The following is a 17242-nucleotide window of genomic DNA, read 5'->3' as shown; positions in this document are numbered from 1 at the left end:
CAAACTATTAAGACCTCCTGTGCCGCAAAACACCTTGCTATAACCTATAACCTACAAGCGGAGAAGCAACATAAATTCCAATGAAATTACGGACATGCCTGCGTCTTTGCTCAGAAACTCAAGGATATGAAATCCATCAATGCAAGTCAGGAAGAGCCAATGAAAGATAAAGATTACACAGAACTAATTTCCAGCATGGATTTCTATCCTCATCTCGCATCTTTCTTTTCTGTTTTTAATTTCTTGGACATAGGTCTCGTATATCTCAAGTCTCAACAATGTTTGAAACGACCAATTTGAAACTGTTGCATGTGATCTGGGCTGCTGACAAAAGTATGTAATGGGGCAAAAAGTACTGACATTTTTCTGTACTCGGTATATGTGTATCGGACACCTGCATTACTGTATACGGTTGTTTCAACTTGACTTCGCTCTCTTCCATACAATAACAGTTCCATCAGAATCTGATGAAGCCAATAAGTTCTCACCATGGTTCCAAGCGATCCCTATAACTGGAGAACCATGACCCTGCAATCACACGGGTTTAGTTATGTTGAGAGACATTTATAGACATTGACGAATGATAAAACCGAGGACACAAGTGTAAGGCGGACCTGTAGCTTGTTTACACAAGTGTGCCTTGGCCGAGTCAAGTCATAGAAATAGACATTTGAGTCCTCGCTTCCAGCAACTTGTATAAAATAACAAATTTTAATGTCAGTAGGCCAGAGCATATCATCAAACAAATCCCTAAGATTTAGCAATGAAAACTAAAACAAATACTTTGCACAGTCAAGATAAATAGTTGGTCCCTTGTAGTTTGCTGTCTTTGCACTCCCTTTCTCTGGTATATTCCCTAATATGGCAGTGGGTTGCTCCTTGTTTTAGGTCATCTTTGGTGTATTTCTGTTCTTTTGTTAATAAGTTCATTATCAATTAAAAAGGAAAATATTAACTGTATCACTGATGTGGCACAGGTAGAAGACACCATCCAGTTTACCAGCCAAAACACCTGTTACGTTACAAATCAACCAATTAATGAATCTATTTACCCTGTCCAATTTTATCCAGATTGTTGGGCTTTTCTTAAACAGAAAATGATGGTTTGAATGGTTAGGATGATCTAATCATCCCACCATTTTTACCATGTAGGTCTGACAAATGGGGCTGCTAGATGGCATCCACGTTCAAGGGGCAAATTGCAAGCAAATGACAATCTTATTAATTATATTTTCTGCAAATTTATGCATATAAGAGGATATGGATGTGGGCAGTAGAATGGTGGGTTGTCATTTTGTAGCCAACCCCAAATAGCCAGCATTAATACCTAAAAAAAGCTGGCATAAAGTCAAATTTAGAAATTTGTCTATTGACACATCCTTCTGAATACAGAGAACAAAATTCAGATTTTGACTTGATAACAATTGCAAGCAACATGTTGGGTATCAGATGACACAAAATTTTCAAGCATGTCCACTATAAATGGTTAAGCTTGTCCTAGAAATCAAATGAAACTGCTCAAGAATGAGAGTTGAGAAGATTCTTTTCTTTTGTTGATTTGGCATGATTTTGAGTGTAGAATGAAATTAGTCTAACTTGGAATAGGATTTGAAATCAAAACGAACTTTGATTCACTATTAAGGGATTCACTGACACATGAAAATCCATATTAACATTTAAATCATGGTAAACAGACCTATGAATTCTCCTTTTTCAAGAGAGAGCAAAGGGCAGAAGGAAGCGCGTATACGGTGGACTCGAGGAGCCAATTTGAGAGAGCATCGGAGAGTCAAATAGCCCTGTATTTCCAAAGCAACACTGTAGGAAAGAATCTTTCAGTTTCCAGATGAATAATATCAATTGAAAAGCAAGAATTATACAGGAATATTAGATTTGTAAAGGAAAACATAGCAATCAGACCTGAAAAAAGACAAGCTTCCATCTTGTGCACATGCTAGCAACACAGGCCCCCTTGCCAACAGAGAAAAGGTTCGATACTGGATAGTTGTGATTGGTGATTTACTGTTATTGCTGCTTCGATTGCGATGAGTTCGGGATAATGCTCCTGTGTGGGAAGTCATACTTACAGTGTATATGCATCCCTGCACATCAACCAGATTGGAACCATATTTAGACAGCACATCTTCACCAAAAAATTAATGCCGTAATGAATTAAACACACCTGAGCATCCCCACAAAATATTAGTTGACCAGTATGATCGTGATCCATAGCTGTAACCTCGCTCTCAAATCCTGCTTTATTTATGATCCTCCCAGTGCTGAAATTAATTACCTGGAATCAAGTAGATTAAGCTGTCATGGATAAGATGAGATAAACAGAAATTGATAACTGTGAAACACCATAGAGATAGTGAAGTTGAAAGGACTGAATCAGATATGTTCTGTTAAGTTGGTGCCAAGAAAAAATGTTGCATTTTCAAAGCGACAGGATGGGTTATAAATGTATTCAGTAAGCGTCCAAAAAATCCTCTAGTACCTGTAGCCAACTTGTATTGGGTCTAGTTTGTTGTGGTGAATTGTACTACAAAACTGTCAATTCTTTTTTTGTTTCTTTCTCCATTAATGGCAGATTTAGAGTTCATAAAAAAGATGAGAAAGAGATATATTTTGATGGTACTTGATCAGAAACTCAAACCCTTTAGTTTCTGAGTTGCCAGGACAAAAGTAAAGAAAAAGGGCGAATAAGAAAATGAGACAAACCACAAAAGGATGGACATGCAGTACAATACCACTTCCAGCAAAGATTGCCAGAAAGGACTAATAGAATGGATACTTTAAGCTTTTAAATAGAGGAAAGATAAATTGCTTCACACAATTTGTCTGTAAGAGAACTAATTCCTACAAGTATTTGATGATACCCCAGAACGTTCTTACAAAAGGAGAAAGAGCAAGCCAGTAATTATTATTCAACTTTGGGAAATTGGATTTACTATAAGATGGCGGAAAACAAAAGGTAAGATATACATACAGTGATTTCTCTGTTTGCATTGCCAACTGAAAGGAAGTTATTATTTACCTGCATGCAAGAAAAAGAAAGAATAAACATCACTTAGTCTCACTAGTAGTAGTTATATTGGAAGAAGGCATATCTAAAACCGATAATGTTTCTGTATGCCAAATAAAAGGAAAAGAAGTGTATACAACAAGAATATAGTGAGAGGATCAAAGGTTTTGGGGAAAAATGGAAAAGTGAATGAATATAAGACACATAAATACCCATTACCAAATAGAAAAGAAAAACAGATTAGAAAACCATTACTCAATGTTGGTCCCAGCTCTCTGGAGCCTTGGGAGGGATGGGATGGATACAGACCTAACTTTTGACTTATTATTTTTTTTTTTACAGCAAATACCACAAAAAACCTGCAGCTGAGAGGCAACCAATAGGACCAAACAACAATGGAAGATAGAGTTAAGAAATGTAACACCAATCACCAAGGGAAAACCAAACACATTGACAACATAATTTGAGTCGACCATCAAAGAATCCAAAAAAAATCCTACACTTCCTGCCCCTCCCCCACCAAAATATATTCAATTTGACATAAAAAGACCTTTGACTGACATCTTGTATTTTTCTTCTTGTTAGGACTCCGAAATGGGAAAGGCATTTCATAGGGAATTTTTGGAATTTTTGTTAATCTATTAGTTCCATTAAAGATACACAATAACCATCTTACTCTCAATATAGAAGTATCTAATCAGTCAAGGTTTTGAAATTTATGCTCCAGGACCAATTTCCTATTCTGTAAACTATTCTACAAAACCCATGCACCAATCCAATTAATTTGTGGTAATAGGGACAGAATTAAAGCACCTTTTAAATTCAAGAATGCTTGGTTTGAAGATGCTGATTTTCTCCCTTTATTAAAATCTGGAAACTGGAAAACAATCTGAACTCAGAAACAGAAAAAAGAGCTTGCCTTAGCCTAATTGAAGAAATTGGCAGAGCAGAGGAATTGGACCCAGTTTCAGAGGAATTAAGATTGAAGAGACTTCAGGCAAAGTCTGTTTTTGATAAATTGGCAGTCAAGGAGGAATTAACGTGGAGACAGAGAGATAAGACAGTCTGACTTAAAGCAGGGGACAGGAACACTCGTTACTTCCATAAGATGGCAAATGCTAGAATCAGAACTTCTTCAATTAGCAAACTTATTTGGGATGATAAGGTGGGAATCTGCTGCAGAAATCAAAGTAATTGCAACTTCCTTTTATAAAAACCTCTATAAGGAAAGTCGGAAGTGCAGACCTCTCCCTTTAAATCTCCCCTTTAAGAGGCTGACTGAAGATCAAAGAAGCTCCCTTGAAAGACCTTTTACTGAGGAGGAGATTAAGTCAGCAGTTAGCAATTTGGATAATGAGAAATCTCCTGGGCCGGATGGTTTGTCCAACATATTTAATATTTTATGTAAAGAGTTGGGATTTTGTGAAGAAAGACATTCTAAAAGCTGTTCAGGCCTTCGACTCAAGTGCTTCACTGCAAAGAAGCTTGAGCAACACTTTTGTCACTCTTATTCCCAAAGTTGTAGGGGTTGTGCACTTAAAAGGCTTTAGGCCAATAAGTCTTCTGAACAGTTTCTACAAGATTTTGGCTAAAGTTTTAGCTGAAAGGATGAAGGAGGTGTTAAATAGTGTGATCTCAAGCACTCAAAGTGCTTTTGTGCCGGGTAGACAACTCATTGATTCGGTTCTAATTGCAAATGGATTGATTGACTCTAGGAAGAGGGAGGGGATTCCTGGTTTGGTGTGCAAACTGGACATAGAAAAAGTTTACGACCATGTAAATTGGAGATGCTTAAATTGTCTCTTGGAAAAATGAATTTTGGGCAAAAATGGAGGAATTGGATGAAAGTCTGTGTCTTCCCCAAAAGTTTCCATCCTGGTAAATGGACAAACGGTAGGTTTCTTTGAGAGCTCCAGAGGGCTTAGACAAAGAGATCCCCTCTCTCCTCAGCTCTTTACTTGTATTGCTGAAATCCTATCCAAGTTAGATAGATTTCTAGTGACACAAGAGTGGGAGGATCATTGGGGGAATTTGACAGGTAGAATATTACCTAGGCTTACGTCGGATCATTGGCCAATTTATCTTACTCAAGAAGGGAATGGGGGCGGACCAAAGCCTTTTCGGTTTGAAAATATGTGGCTCACAGTCCCGGGCTTTGTGCAAAATGTGAGAAGCTGGTGGGAGGAAGACACCTTAGTGGCTAGATGGGAAGGGATTAGATTCCATAGAAAGCTTAAGAATTTGAAAGGAAAGCTAAAGGAGTGGAATTCCAATCAGTTTGGAAGGATCGAAGAAAGAAAGCTTACCTTGATTAGTCGGATTGAAGAGATTGATAGAAAAGAGGAAGAAGGACAAATGGGCTTGGTAGAGAAGGAGGAGAGGACAAATTTGAAAAAAGAGTTGGAAGTTACACTGCTGAGAGAGGAGATATCATGGAAACAAAAGTCAAGAGAAAGGTGGATAAAGGAAGGTGATGGGAACACTATATACTTTCATGCAATCGCAAATGGTAGGAGAAGGAAAAATTGTATCTCTATGCTGGAATTATCATCACCCAACAGAATGACATTGCAAAGGCTTTTGTGGATCACTTCAAACAAATTTATAGAAGGTCAGTAGAGAATAGATGGATCTTAAAGGGTTTGACATGGCCTACTTTAGATAGCACCTTGAGTAGAGAATTAGAAAGTGGTTTTAAGTTGGAAGAAGTGAAGGCAGCTATTTTCTCTATGGATAGGTCCAAGGCTCTGGGTCCAGATGGATTTACCATGGCTTTTTACCAAGATTGTTGGGAGTGGCTTAAGGAAGATTTAATGAAGGTTTTTGAGGAATTCTATCACAGAGGGATGATAAGTAGAGGGGTTAATGCTACTTTTATTGCGTTGATTCCTAAGACATCAGGAGCATGTCACCCCAAGGACTTTAGACCAATCAGCTTAGTGACAAGTCAATACAAAATCATAGCCAAGGTTCTCTCCAACCGCCTAAAGAAGGTACTTCCATCAATCATATCACGGTATCAAGGAGCTTTTATTGAAGAAAGACAGATTTCAGATCAGCTGCTCATTGCAAATGAGTGTGTAGAGGATTTTAGAAAGAATGGGAGGAAAGGTATTGTGTGCAAGTTGGATCTGGAGAAAGCCTACGATTTTGTGGATTGGGGTCTCTTAATTGAAGCTTTGAGCAATTGTGGTTTTGGTGCAAGATGGTGCAAGTGGATTAGAGGTTGCCTAAAATCTTGTCATTTTTCAGTCTTGGTGAATGGGTCGGTTATAGATTTCTTTGGTGCTATGAGAGGTCTGAGACAGGGGGATCCTCTTTCACCATTTCTATTTACTATTGTTGCAGAGGTGTTCAGCAGATTGATCATAAAAGTAGATGAAATGGGTGTTTTAAGAGGGTGGAGAATGGGGAGAGACAGGGTGATGGTAACCCATCTTCAATTTGCAGACGACATCATTATTTTTTGTGAGGGGGAAGGTGAGGAGGAGGCTAGGAATCTGAGGAGGTTATTGAGCTTGTTTGATATGTTGACAAATCTGAAGGTTAATCTCAATAAAAGTGTAGTAGCTGGGGTAAATATGGGGCAGGAGGAGTTGGAGCTGTGGGCAAGGAACTCAGATGTGTGTCTAGTGATTGGCCTATGAAGTACTTAGGACTCCCTTTAGGTGCAAACCCTAGGTCTTTAACTTCTGGAGCCCGGTAGTGGAGAGATTTGAGAAGTTAGCGGCTTGGAAGAGGAATTATATTTCTTTGGGAGGTAGGATAACCTTAATCAAATCCACCTTAGCTAACATTTCGGTCTATTACCTATCGGTGTTCAATGTACCTCAGGTGATTGTTAAGAAGTTGGAGAAAATTATGCGGGTTTTCTTGTGGGAACCGGGAGAAACAAAGAAGGATCACCTAATCAGATGGGAAATAGTTTGTAGATGGAAGGAGGATGGAGGGCTGGGGTTAGGAAGGCTGAAAGAAAAGAACCAGGCTCTTCTGGGGAAGTGGTTGTGGAGATTTCCGAGAGAATCGGACAGGTTATGACATAAAGTGATCGCTAGTATTCATGGGCTCTCTGTGAACGGGTGGGATGCTGAAACTTCTAGCAGGGCCTCTTGCTTTTCACCCTGGAGAGCAATTCAGAAATGCCTTCCATTCTCAATCACATCAGATTCGATTTTAATTCAGGTAACAAGATCAAGTTCTAGGAGGATCTTTGGGTGGGTGAAGCCCCTTTAAAGGTTTCTTTCCCTTCTTTGTTCACCCTTTCTGCTCAAGGGTAAGCCAATTTCTGAGTTTCTACTCCCCTCTTCCTCGGCTAACGGGCTTGGGTGGAATCTAGGTTTTCGTAGAAATGTGAGGGACACTGAGTTAGGCCTTGTTTCAAACCTTCTACACATTCTTGAAGGGGTTTTCCCAGACCTAAGTAAACAAGATGATAGAATTTGGACTCTACATCCTTTTGGGGTTTTCAGTTGTGCTTCTTTTTTCAAGTCGTTGTCTGTGCCTTCTCAACCAATTACTCCCTTTCTAGTCAAAGAGATCCGATTCCCCCCAAAGTGAGTGCTTTTTGTTGGGAGATCTTCCATGGTGCAATCAACACTCCTGATATTTTACAGAGGAAGAGACCTGGATGGTGCCTCTCCCTAAATTGGTGCTGCTTGTGTGAATCCAATGGTGAATCTGTTCTTCACTTGTTCATTTCCTGTCCATTTGCTTGTGGTATTTGGGATCGGTTCTTTTCTCTTTTTGGGTGCAGGTGGAATACTCTGGACAGATTGGACAGGTTGTTTGATAGATCCACTTTCAATTGGCCAAAAAGGAGGGGAAGACTGATGTGGAGGTGCACAAGAGCAGCAATAATATGGATCCTATGGGAGGAAAGAAATAAGCGTATATTTGAGGAAAAGAAAAGAAGCAAGGAAGCTTCAATTGAAGGGATCATGGCAAAAAGTGGTCTTCTGGATAAAGACTTTGGAGTTGTTCTCAGATTTCTCTATGTATGATATATTAAGGAACTGGAGAACAATTGCAACCTCAACTTCAGCTAAGTGGAAGACACTAAAGGACTGGGAACCCCCAGAGGTAGATTTCCTGAAATTAAATTTCGATGGAAGTAGTTTTGGGAACCCAGGGCCCTCTGGAATTGGAGGGTTCTAAGGAATGAAAGCGGAGTGATTTTGGGAATGTACTTAGGTCCCATTGGAGTGTGTGACTCTGTAACAGCAGAATTGAAGGCAGTACTTTATGGGATGCAGAAATCTTTGGAAATGGGGTTTCGGAAGCTAATAGTTGAAGGCAACTCCAAAATAGTAATAAGTTGGTTAAAGCAGAACAAGAAGAATCCTTGGTTTTTCAGAAACAAATTCAAACATTTCAAGAGGTTCTCAAGGGATATGCAGCTGATATTTCAATGGGCTCCTAGGTTGGCAAATGGCTTAGCTGACCATCTAGCAAAGCAAGGGGTAAATAGAGCAGAGTGCTTCTGGGCTCAATTGTGAGACTGATCATCAATTTGTCTATGTATTCTATTGTTGGTAGCCGAGGCTGCCCATGTTTCTGTATTATCTTTTTTCTCTAAGTAATGAAATCTACTTTGACTAGTGATAAAAAAAAAATCTCTCTCGTCGGAAGGCAACCGAATTTGGTTTGTGGGAAGGGTTTGTAATTGCCCCAAGGGAGGAAAAAGTCAACATCCTCCAATTTGCTGATGACACCTTATGTTTCATAGATGCACCTCAGGAGCATTCGGAAAACTTATTAGGGATTCTCAGCTGGTTTGAAGTAGTAATAGGTCTGGAAGTCAACCTTAATAGAATCCAAATTATCCCAGTGGGTCAGGTTCCCAATTTGGAGGAATGCACCAAAGTAATGGCTTGTCGAGTGGAACAGCTTCCTGTAAAATATTTGGGACTGCCCTTGGGAGCTAAATGTTCTTGTTCAGCCATTTGGAACCCGGTGATTGAAAGATTGGAAAAAAAATCTCTCCTCTTGGAAGGCAAAATATCTGTCTTTTGGAGGAAGAGTAACCCTTTTAAAAAGTACCTTTTCAAATTTTCCTACTTATTTTCTTTCCCTTTTCCCTGTCCCAGCAAAAGTGGCAAAGAGACCGGAGACTCTCCAAAGGAATTTCTTGTGGAGGGGTTGGGAGGAGGAAAAGAAGATTCATCTTGTCAACTGGGATCAAATATGTCTTCCTATGGAAGAAGGGACACTGGGTTTAAGGAAAATCAAGGTAACTAATTTGGTTCTTCTTAGTAAATGGCTCTGGATTTGCAACAGAAAGGGGAGCTTGGTGGAGAAGCCTGATAGCCGCCAAGTTTGGGGTAGAGTGGGGAAATTGGAGATCGAGAGACCCACTTCCCAATTGGGGCTGCTCTTTATGGAAAGGAATGATGAGATATTTTCCCTTGTTTAGAGAGGGTTTAAGCTTCAAAGTAGGCAGAGGAGACAAAATCAGATTCTGGAAGGATCCTTGGTGCTTGGACCATCCTTTGGCTGAAGATTTCCCTCTTCTTTATCAGTGTGCCACCAATCAGAATGCTTCGATTGCTGACTCTTACACATTCTCAGGTAATGAGGTGACCTAGGTACCACAATTCAGAAGAAGCCTTTTTGATTGGGAAGTGGAAGAAGTTATGAGATTGTTGGAAATTTTACAAGCTCAGAGGATTGACTGTAATCAGGATGACCAGGGGACTTGGAATTGGTCTAAAGAGGGTAGCTTCTCAGTTAAATCAATGGCCAGTAGATTAAGTGGTAGAGCTGCAGTGGTGGATTTTCCATCAAAGAAGATTTGGAATTCTATTAGTCCCTCAAAATTGAAGTTACTTCTCTGGACTATGGATTTAAATAAATGCCTGTCTAGAACCAACCTAGAAAGAAGAGGCTTGTAGATCCCTGATGACTCTTGTGCTCTTTGTGAATCATACCCAGAAACTACTGATCATCTTTGTATTCACTGCCCGATTGCCGCCCAGGTGTGGGACCATTTCTTACAGGCTGTGGGGATTTGTTGGGTCATGCCAAAATCTGTAAAGGATGTGCTCTGCAGTTGGAAGATCAGCAATTTGAAGAAAAAAGGGAAGCTAATCTGGCGTACTATCCCGACAGCAGTGCTTTGGGCCATTTGATTTGAGAGAAACAGCAGAATATTTAACCAAAAAGTGAAAAGTCCAGAGGAGGTAGGGCAGGCGGCAGTCAGAAAATTGATGTCCTGGATATCTGTCACTCCAGAATTCAAACATTTAAACGTACTCCAGTTGTTGAGATCTCAGTCGATTTGGTGTTTGTAATGGGGGGTGTCCCCATTCCTGGCTTGTCTTTGGCAGGTTACTGTTTGTATCTCTAAGTTTTTCTAATAAATTTACCTTACCTTTTCCAAAAAAAAAAAAAAAAGCTTCACCTAAGCATCCAAAGAACACAAGGTTAAATGCCCATTCAAGTTCAACATAGTTTGTCAATAAACTGGGGGTCATCATCTTGAACAAACATTTTTTTTGAACCAGTATAAATAAACTGGCATATCTTTTGTCTGAATGATTTTTACAAGAAAAATGTCTTTTAATTGCTCCACCCTCATAGGAGATCTTTGACTAAAGACCTTTTTGATTGGTATCTTCGATTAAAGACTTCCTTTTTCATAGTTCTTATAATTGATTGGCTAATACTAACCATTCCCATAAGCATGAATACTATGACTAGCATTTCAAACAGAAAACAGGAAATAATTTATCAAAAAATTTTCAAACAGGAAATAATAAATCATCTTTAGAATAATTCCCTTTATGAGAATTATTTGGTGTTTTCATATGATATCCAAAAATCCTGTCCAAAACACTTATGTATGGTTCTGTCATCATGTGAAGTTGAAACAAGGGCCACATTTTAATTGTGGGTAAAATTTTGTCTGGGTTTATTTATATATAGATATAAACAGACATGAACATTTTGTTTTTTGAGCATTCAATTAAAGAGTATTGATGCTGGTGTCTCACTGGGTGAAAACGAATGCACAATTGTGAAGAGACTCCATATATAACTCGAATGCAATGGCCTTCTGATATTGCCCAGACTCTCACAGTTTTATCCATTGATGATGAAGCAATATATTGATTGTTGGATGAGAAGTCAAAATCTGTAACAAACAACCATTTTAGAAACAAGGCCTTCAAGTCTGACACAGATAACAAAAGCGTAAGACTGCTTGAAAATGAGTAATTCACAATTTCACATTAACTACTTGAAAATGAGAAATTCACAATTTCACATACAACCATATAACACCGTCATCATCTAAGTCTTGACCCAACCATTATGGGTTTGGCTACATGAATCCTGTTTCACATTCACCATTCTGTTCTGTTCAGTATAACTATATAACATATCCAAAAAACAAGATAAGAAAACGAGCAGGTTATAACTCATAGCCAGTCCTGCTTGTTTGGGTGTTAGTGCAGGCATAAATTTTTCATCATGTATGGTTGTTAGTGCACTTTAGGATTTCAAGTATCTTCTTGCAACAGTTTTGCTTGGTTGGCATGCAAGCATGCGAGCATTTTGAATCATGGTGAACATGCTTAGATCGGTCTGGTGGCAAAACAATAATGGCCAGGAAGGTCCTGTTTCAAGCTTGCTGAATTCATCTAGACATGATAAACCAAATAATACTGTGATATTGTCCCTCTTCCACAAATGATCAACAAAATCATAATACTGCTTACAAATCCTAGTCCATGACTAAATCAAAATGGCAGCACATTTCTTCTACTTATCTTCTGGAATTTATTTTATGTTATGTGATTTATAGTGTAGTAGTATACCTCTTAGAACAGTATTACATTTACCAAATACACGAAAATGTAATAGCCATCTGATCAACAACTCCAACATGATAGTTTAATAAGACTTCTGGCATATACTGTTCAGACATAAAAATAAGCACTTATACCACTAAGATCTAATTAAATTTCAAGGGTATCAGATTTTAGACTTCCAAATGCTACAAAAAATATAATGCAGAATTCCCAGTCAATATGAAATAAATCATGGAGGACAGGATACAAATAAAGACCATGGAACTAGTACCACTTAATCCAACCTGTGACATCCTTTGAGTGCCCTTTCAACTGTTTGATAACTGAAGGTGGCTCAGAGACAGTACAAACTGTCAAGGTTCCATCAGAGGCTCCATAAGCGAGTAGATCTGAACTCATGTGTCCAAACTTCAAGACTGTAACTGGAGATTAGAAAAAAAAAGAAATTAATCTGCCTCCCATAAATGAGAAATCCCAGTGTAGAGTATCCAGGAAAAAGGCAGAGAAAACTAAAACCTTTCTAGCATGGACACACATAAACAATGAGGGAGTGAGTACCTGAGAATTTGCAGTTGTCAAAGATGCAATGCATTCCTACAAAAGAATATGCAGGTTCCACCCTGTTACTCGGATGATCAGAATCACTTGCATTAGAGCTGAAACTCACACGATGGCTTGGAGCATGATTTCGTAGGTCCTGTAAAGAAAAAAAGATATCCCATGAACTCTGTAATCCATTGCAGGTTCCAAGAAAGAAGGAATTAAAAAACAGTTCTGTTCAGAGGAGAATTCAACTGGATATCTCTACCCCCAAAAAAGAATGAAAAATAAAAAATGATCTGTGTAGAGTTTAAATTAATATGATTCATTAAAATGGATATGCAAGTCTTCCTAATTTGGAAGTGCCAATGCATAGCATTGAGAACCCAGAGGAGTAATGGTTCATTTCATGAATTTGCACAGACTTTACCCTTAGGTAATCAGGCAAAATACATTATCAATACATGCCTACGAGAGTTACACCATGCTTCCTAGTGTCCTCAAGTAGTGGTATGACATGACAGGTGGTTATGGGATTTATGAAGCATGGCATTCAGTCTTCAAAAATCATGAAATCATTTAGATCAAGGAACTATGGATCATATTACAACAAATGATTCCTGCAGATTCCACTTTTTATTAACCAGAATCCCCACCCCAAATATAACTGCTAATTCCTAACCATATTAGGTAAATTAGTTCTGAAGTAGATGCAAGATTCTTTGAAGAATAATGAAAAGAATTTTGTAAATTAGTCGAACATACCCTGCTCGAGCTCCAGCTGTCCACCTCAAACGTAACAGAGGGTGGACCTGGAGATGGAACCCATCGCCCACTGATGCATCAACCAGTAAATTACCCTGATGTCAGAATCGTATGCAAACATAAATTTACAGATGAATGAGAAAAGTTAAATGCATCATTAATTCTTTTCCAGCATAGGATATGAAGCACAAAACCAACAAAATATATTAGATAAGAGATAAGAGTGACAGGGGTGCAATTTGGGTGGGCTCAGGTTGGGCTTTTGTCAAAATTTGAATGGGCCAGGCCCACAGCAGTGTAAAATGCCAACTTGGGCCAACCCGAGTTGGCACCCCTAAACAGTGATGATTGAACAATGTTCAAAAAATGGCAGATAAAATGGTAAACAGTGTTTAAAATAACTTTAAGATTCAACAACAGTATAATGGGTTCTCTGTTCTCTATCACTCATCCAAATGATGACACAATTTGATTGATTGCAGAAACCATTTTCAGACAGTACCAAAAAAAGCTTGAGCCTTTTTATGTTCATAAAAAAAAAACAAAAATCTGAGCCTCTGAGTGACTTGATCAAAGATTTTCAATTGATTCTGATTCATAGGCCCCATTTTCAGAAATAGTACCATTTGAGATTGAGATCTGACCAGGTTGAAAGCATTCTCTTAATCTGTTGTCACAATATAGTCCATGAAAGTCAGACTTCACAGAGTTATAATCCATTCTGCGAAACACAAAATTTTAGGTTTTTGAAATTCAAATCTGACATTTGGACCATTGGATGACTAGCACGTGATGCATAATAATTAATAAGCAGAGAACCTGAGTCTTCCACATTAATAAGCCAAATATCATTATTGTGTGGTGAGACAATCTTGAAGCTTTGGAATAATCTGGACAGTCTTGATATTCCTGATAAGTATTTTTCCCACATATCCCAAATAAACAGAGACATTTGAGGATAAAATTTCCATTTTTGGATGTACTGGAGCTCTAGACCAAGTGGAATTTCCACAAAGCTTAGCAATGTAGTGATTAAGAACTTAAGAAGCAACGGTATAAAGAATTCCTTTTGATGAGCAAAAGCAAAGATTTTATTTATGAGAAGAAAGGAAATATTACTAATTATAGTGGTTTTCAATAGCAATATTGTTACTGCATCTTGTTCAAGGATAAATGCTCATTTAAGTTACTGAATGACAAAGACAAAATTGTGTTCCTTTCTGGTTCTATCCTCCAAAAACATTCCACGAGTGAAGCATTGAAGTTTTGATTGTATGAACAAGTTAAAGACAATGAAATTGCTAGTCATTTTCCATAAAAGTAAAAGCCCAGGTGGTTTTAATTTGATATGGATTACGACAAAAGAAACTGATGCTTGAAGTCCAATCCCGGATGTAATTTTGTAGCCTCATCTTGTGCACCATGTGCACTGCTTTCTAATTTTACGTGAATGAACAAAGAATATCCTTCCATTACAGTGCCTTCCATTTTCTCTACTTTTGGTTCTCCAAACTTCAAGAGATGGATGCTAACATAACAGTTACTCAGTCTCTCTATTACACTTATCTATTGAATTAATGGAATTCATTTTTATTGATGTTTAAAGAAAAAAGCTCTTGCTTACATTTGCGAACTATTAAGGATATTGAAAGAGCTGAGACGCATGGCAATGAAGGATTTATTACCAATATTTCAGTTTGTTTCCTTGTCTCTTTTTTACCTAGGCCCTTGATCAATCCTCTTGCTCATCCATTGTGTGTCTTATTCATTAAGGAATGTATTAGCTTTTACTTCTCTCACTGGGTTTTCATTAATCAGGAAAAGAAGATAAATATGGTGATGATTATCTTGCCATCGTAGTCATGGTCATCAAATACAACTTCACTGACCTGTGTCCGGGTGTGCTTGTATGGCTTGATAAACGAAAACTATCCCAATTCCTTGGCCTGCGAATATAATTACGGTATGCTACGTAACCTCTTCCATTGCATTTCCAGTCCTTCAAAAGGAAATAAGTGTACAAATTAAAAGAGTAACAAAATCATCTTCAGAAGATGAACCAGATTCTCCAAATATGAACAAACGTCCAGAACTATCAAAGCATCGGACATTTGGCAGGATAATACATAAATAAAAGGTTGATCGCTTAGAGCTGTTCAAAAGGAAAATCACTTGCATGGCAGAGGAAAGATCGTCAACCATACTAAGAAATGTGGTGATATAACACCTCAGAAATTTCTTAACAGCAACAAGGAGCTGAAACAAACTGTGGATCTTATAGCCGAACTGTCAAAATCCTCGAATGCAATTGCCAACTTATTGCAGACATGTGTATCTAGCTTTCGCATGCCTCCTAAATATCTCGGGCATAATGCATGTATTATCCAAATTAATGGCATTATGCCAAATTTCATCCTTTAATCAGATCAACATTATAAACCAGACATTGTATTTAGCTTCGGATTCGAACACGTCTAATGAGCACAACAACGACAGTAAAAATAATTCTGCGAGAAACGGTAAATTGGGCAAATAAAGCATACCATTCGCCGATCTACACCAGATTCAGCCTTCCTGTAGAGAAGAAGACGTCGAATTCCAACGTAATCGGGATCGACATCGGCACTCGAAGGCTGAAGCAACCAGGCGAAGAACTCCGGATCTATATTCTTCTTCTCCTTCTCCTTCTCTTCCAAAGAAACTTTCTCTAATGTGTCCTCCGCCATTATCCAACACTTTCAGAATTTCCTTCATATAATAGGTTTAATTGGTTAAATCCCTTCAAATCTCGTCTCCATGTCACCGGATCGAACTACAAAGACTACTCTTTAATGAACAGTTTCCTTTCCCATGAGTTCCAGCAAATCTCCCGTGCGCCTACGGTCTGTCTGGATCTAGCTGTTTCAGCGAAGTTTAGGTCTTCTATTCTTCGACAATTCTGTTGAGATCGGAGCTCGAAACCTGTGAAATTGGGATTGTAATGCTTCGTTCTGCGAATGGAATTGGAGAACTGAGGTGCACACGACAGGGCTGTTTTCGTACTCGATCTCGATGGCGTGTGAGAGGTGTGCGACGTTTTTTTGGTAGGAAATTCGGGTCAGACCAAGTTAGCCCTGAACCCTGGGCTGAAAATCGGACCAAACCGAATCGAGCAATTGGGTTTCCTTCACTACCACAAATAATAATATATATGTTTTTTTACATCTTTATTATTATTATTATTATAAAGATGTAAAAAAACCATATATATAAAGCATCATCAATAAAAAATTTAGGTTTTAATAAATATAACTTAATTATTTTTCTAGGCTAATAGTATTTTAAATAAAAAAACTTATAAATTTTAATGCCTTGGTTCTTCATTAAATTTGAGAGCTCTAAAAGCAAAAAGCAAAAAAAAAAAAATAATGGAAGTATGGTTATATATATATGGTATTGCGAAATACATTACATGAAATTCACTATCAATGGGCGGAGACTGAGTTGGGTGCACATGAGGTGTGTAGTCAACTTTGCCATGGAGAAGGGTTTGATCCCACGTCTCCCAATCAGAGTGACGCCAGTGACCAACTCAGCCACTGAGTCATGGGCTAAAAATATAATTTTTTTATATATCCCAAGAGAAAATTTTATTCATCAACACTTGATATTACATATAGGGATGACAAATACACTATCCGATTGGTATTCACCTCTATGGGGCATTTTTTTTTTTATTTGCTTAAAGGATGAATCTTAGGGTGAAGACAGGTTTTGAGATTCTACAACTCATACGGGTATAGGTCAGGTATGATATTAGACTAAACCTGACCCTCCCTAACTTACATATTGTTAGAAAGCATATGAATTTTATGTATTGAGTGTCGAATTTAATAATATTTTAAATTTTATGTGAAGAATAATTGATAGTTTATATATTTTTTTACATATCTTAATCAAATAAATTGAAATTTTGCTATTTGTTCATATTGTTTTATTTATTTATTATTTATATATAATAATAAATAATAGCAAATTAGAAACAGGATGTAAACCCTACCTATCTACCCTTGAATATGGAGAAGGTAAGGTCAGGGACGGTTTTACATTTTTATATATAAAA

The 17242-nt window shown here is 37.9% G+C and overlaps 1 protein-coding gene across 1 annotated transcript; it reads right to left on the bottom strand.

The window, feature by feature from the left end:
- Positions 1-75: 75 nt before the first annotated feature.
- Positions 76-16194, bottom strand: LOC104607562 (Transducin/WD40 repeat-like superfamily protein). Its single transcript, XM_010273224.3, has 12 exons — positions 15684-16194; positions 15030-15139; positions 13141-13210; positions 12394-12532; positions 12120-12257; positions 11017-11156; positions 2990-3037; positions 2183-2293; positions 1921-2102; positions 1697-1818; positions 615-691; positions 76-528 (listed from the first exon to the last, which is right to left on the bottom strand). Exons 1-12 carry the CDS (start codon positions 15864-15866, stop codon positions 418-420), a joined length of 1431 nt encoding a protein of 476 aa, XP_010271526.1. The 5' UTR covers positions 15867-16194; the 3' UTR covers positions 76-417.
- Positions 16195-17242: the final 1048 nt, after the last annotated feature.

Source organism: Nelumbo nucifera, chromosome 5 (genome assembly GCF_055504915.1).
Source record: "Nelumbo nucifera cultivar China Antique chromosome 5, China Antique-T2T, whole genome shotgun sequence".
Taxonomy (NCBI): domain Eukaryota; kingdom Viridiplantae; phylum Streptophyta; class Magnoliopsida; order Proteales; family Nelumbonaceae; genus Nelumbo; species Nelumbo nucifera.
The sequence above is the reverse complement of the archived record's forward strand: the minus strand, read 5'-3'. Positions and strand labels throughout refer to the sequence as shown.

What these genes read in the sequence shown, in the direction of transcription:
- LOC104607562 (XM_010273224.3), bottom strand. Translation starts at nt 15,866, where the DNA reads ATGGCGGAGGACACATTAGAGAAAGTTTCTTTGGAAGAGAAGGAGAAG. An exon ending in TATTTTGTGGGGATGCTCAG is followed by an intron (nt 2,103 to 2,182) that starts GTGTGTTTAATT and finishes GTTGATGTGCAG; the next exon opens with GGATGCATATACACTGTAAG. An exon ending in GGAAGCTTGTCTTTTTTCAG is followed by an intron (nt 1,819 to 1,920) that starts GTCTGATTGCTA and finishes TCTTTCCTACAG; the next exon opens with TGTTGCTTTGGAAATACAGG.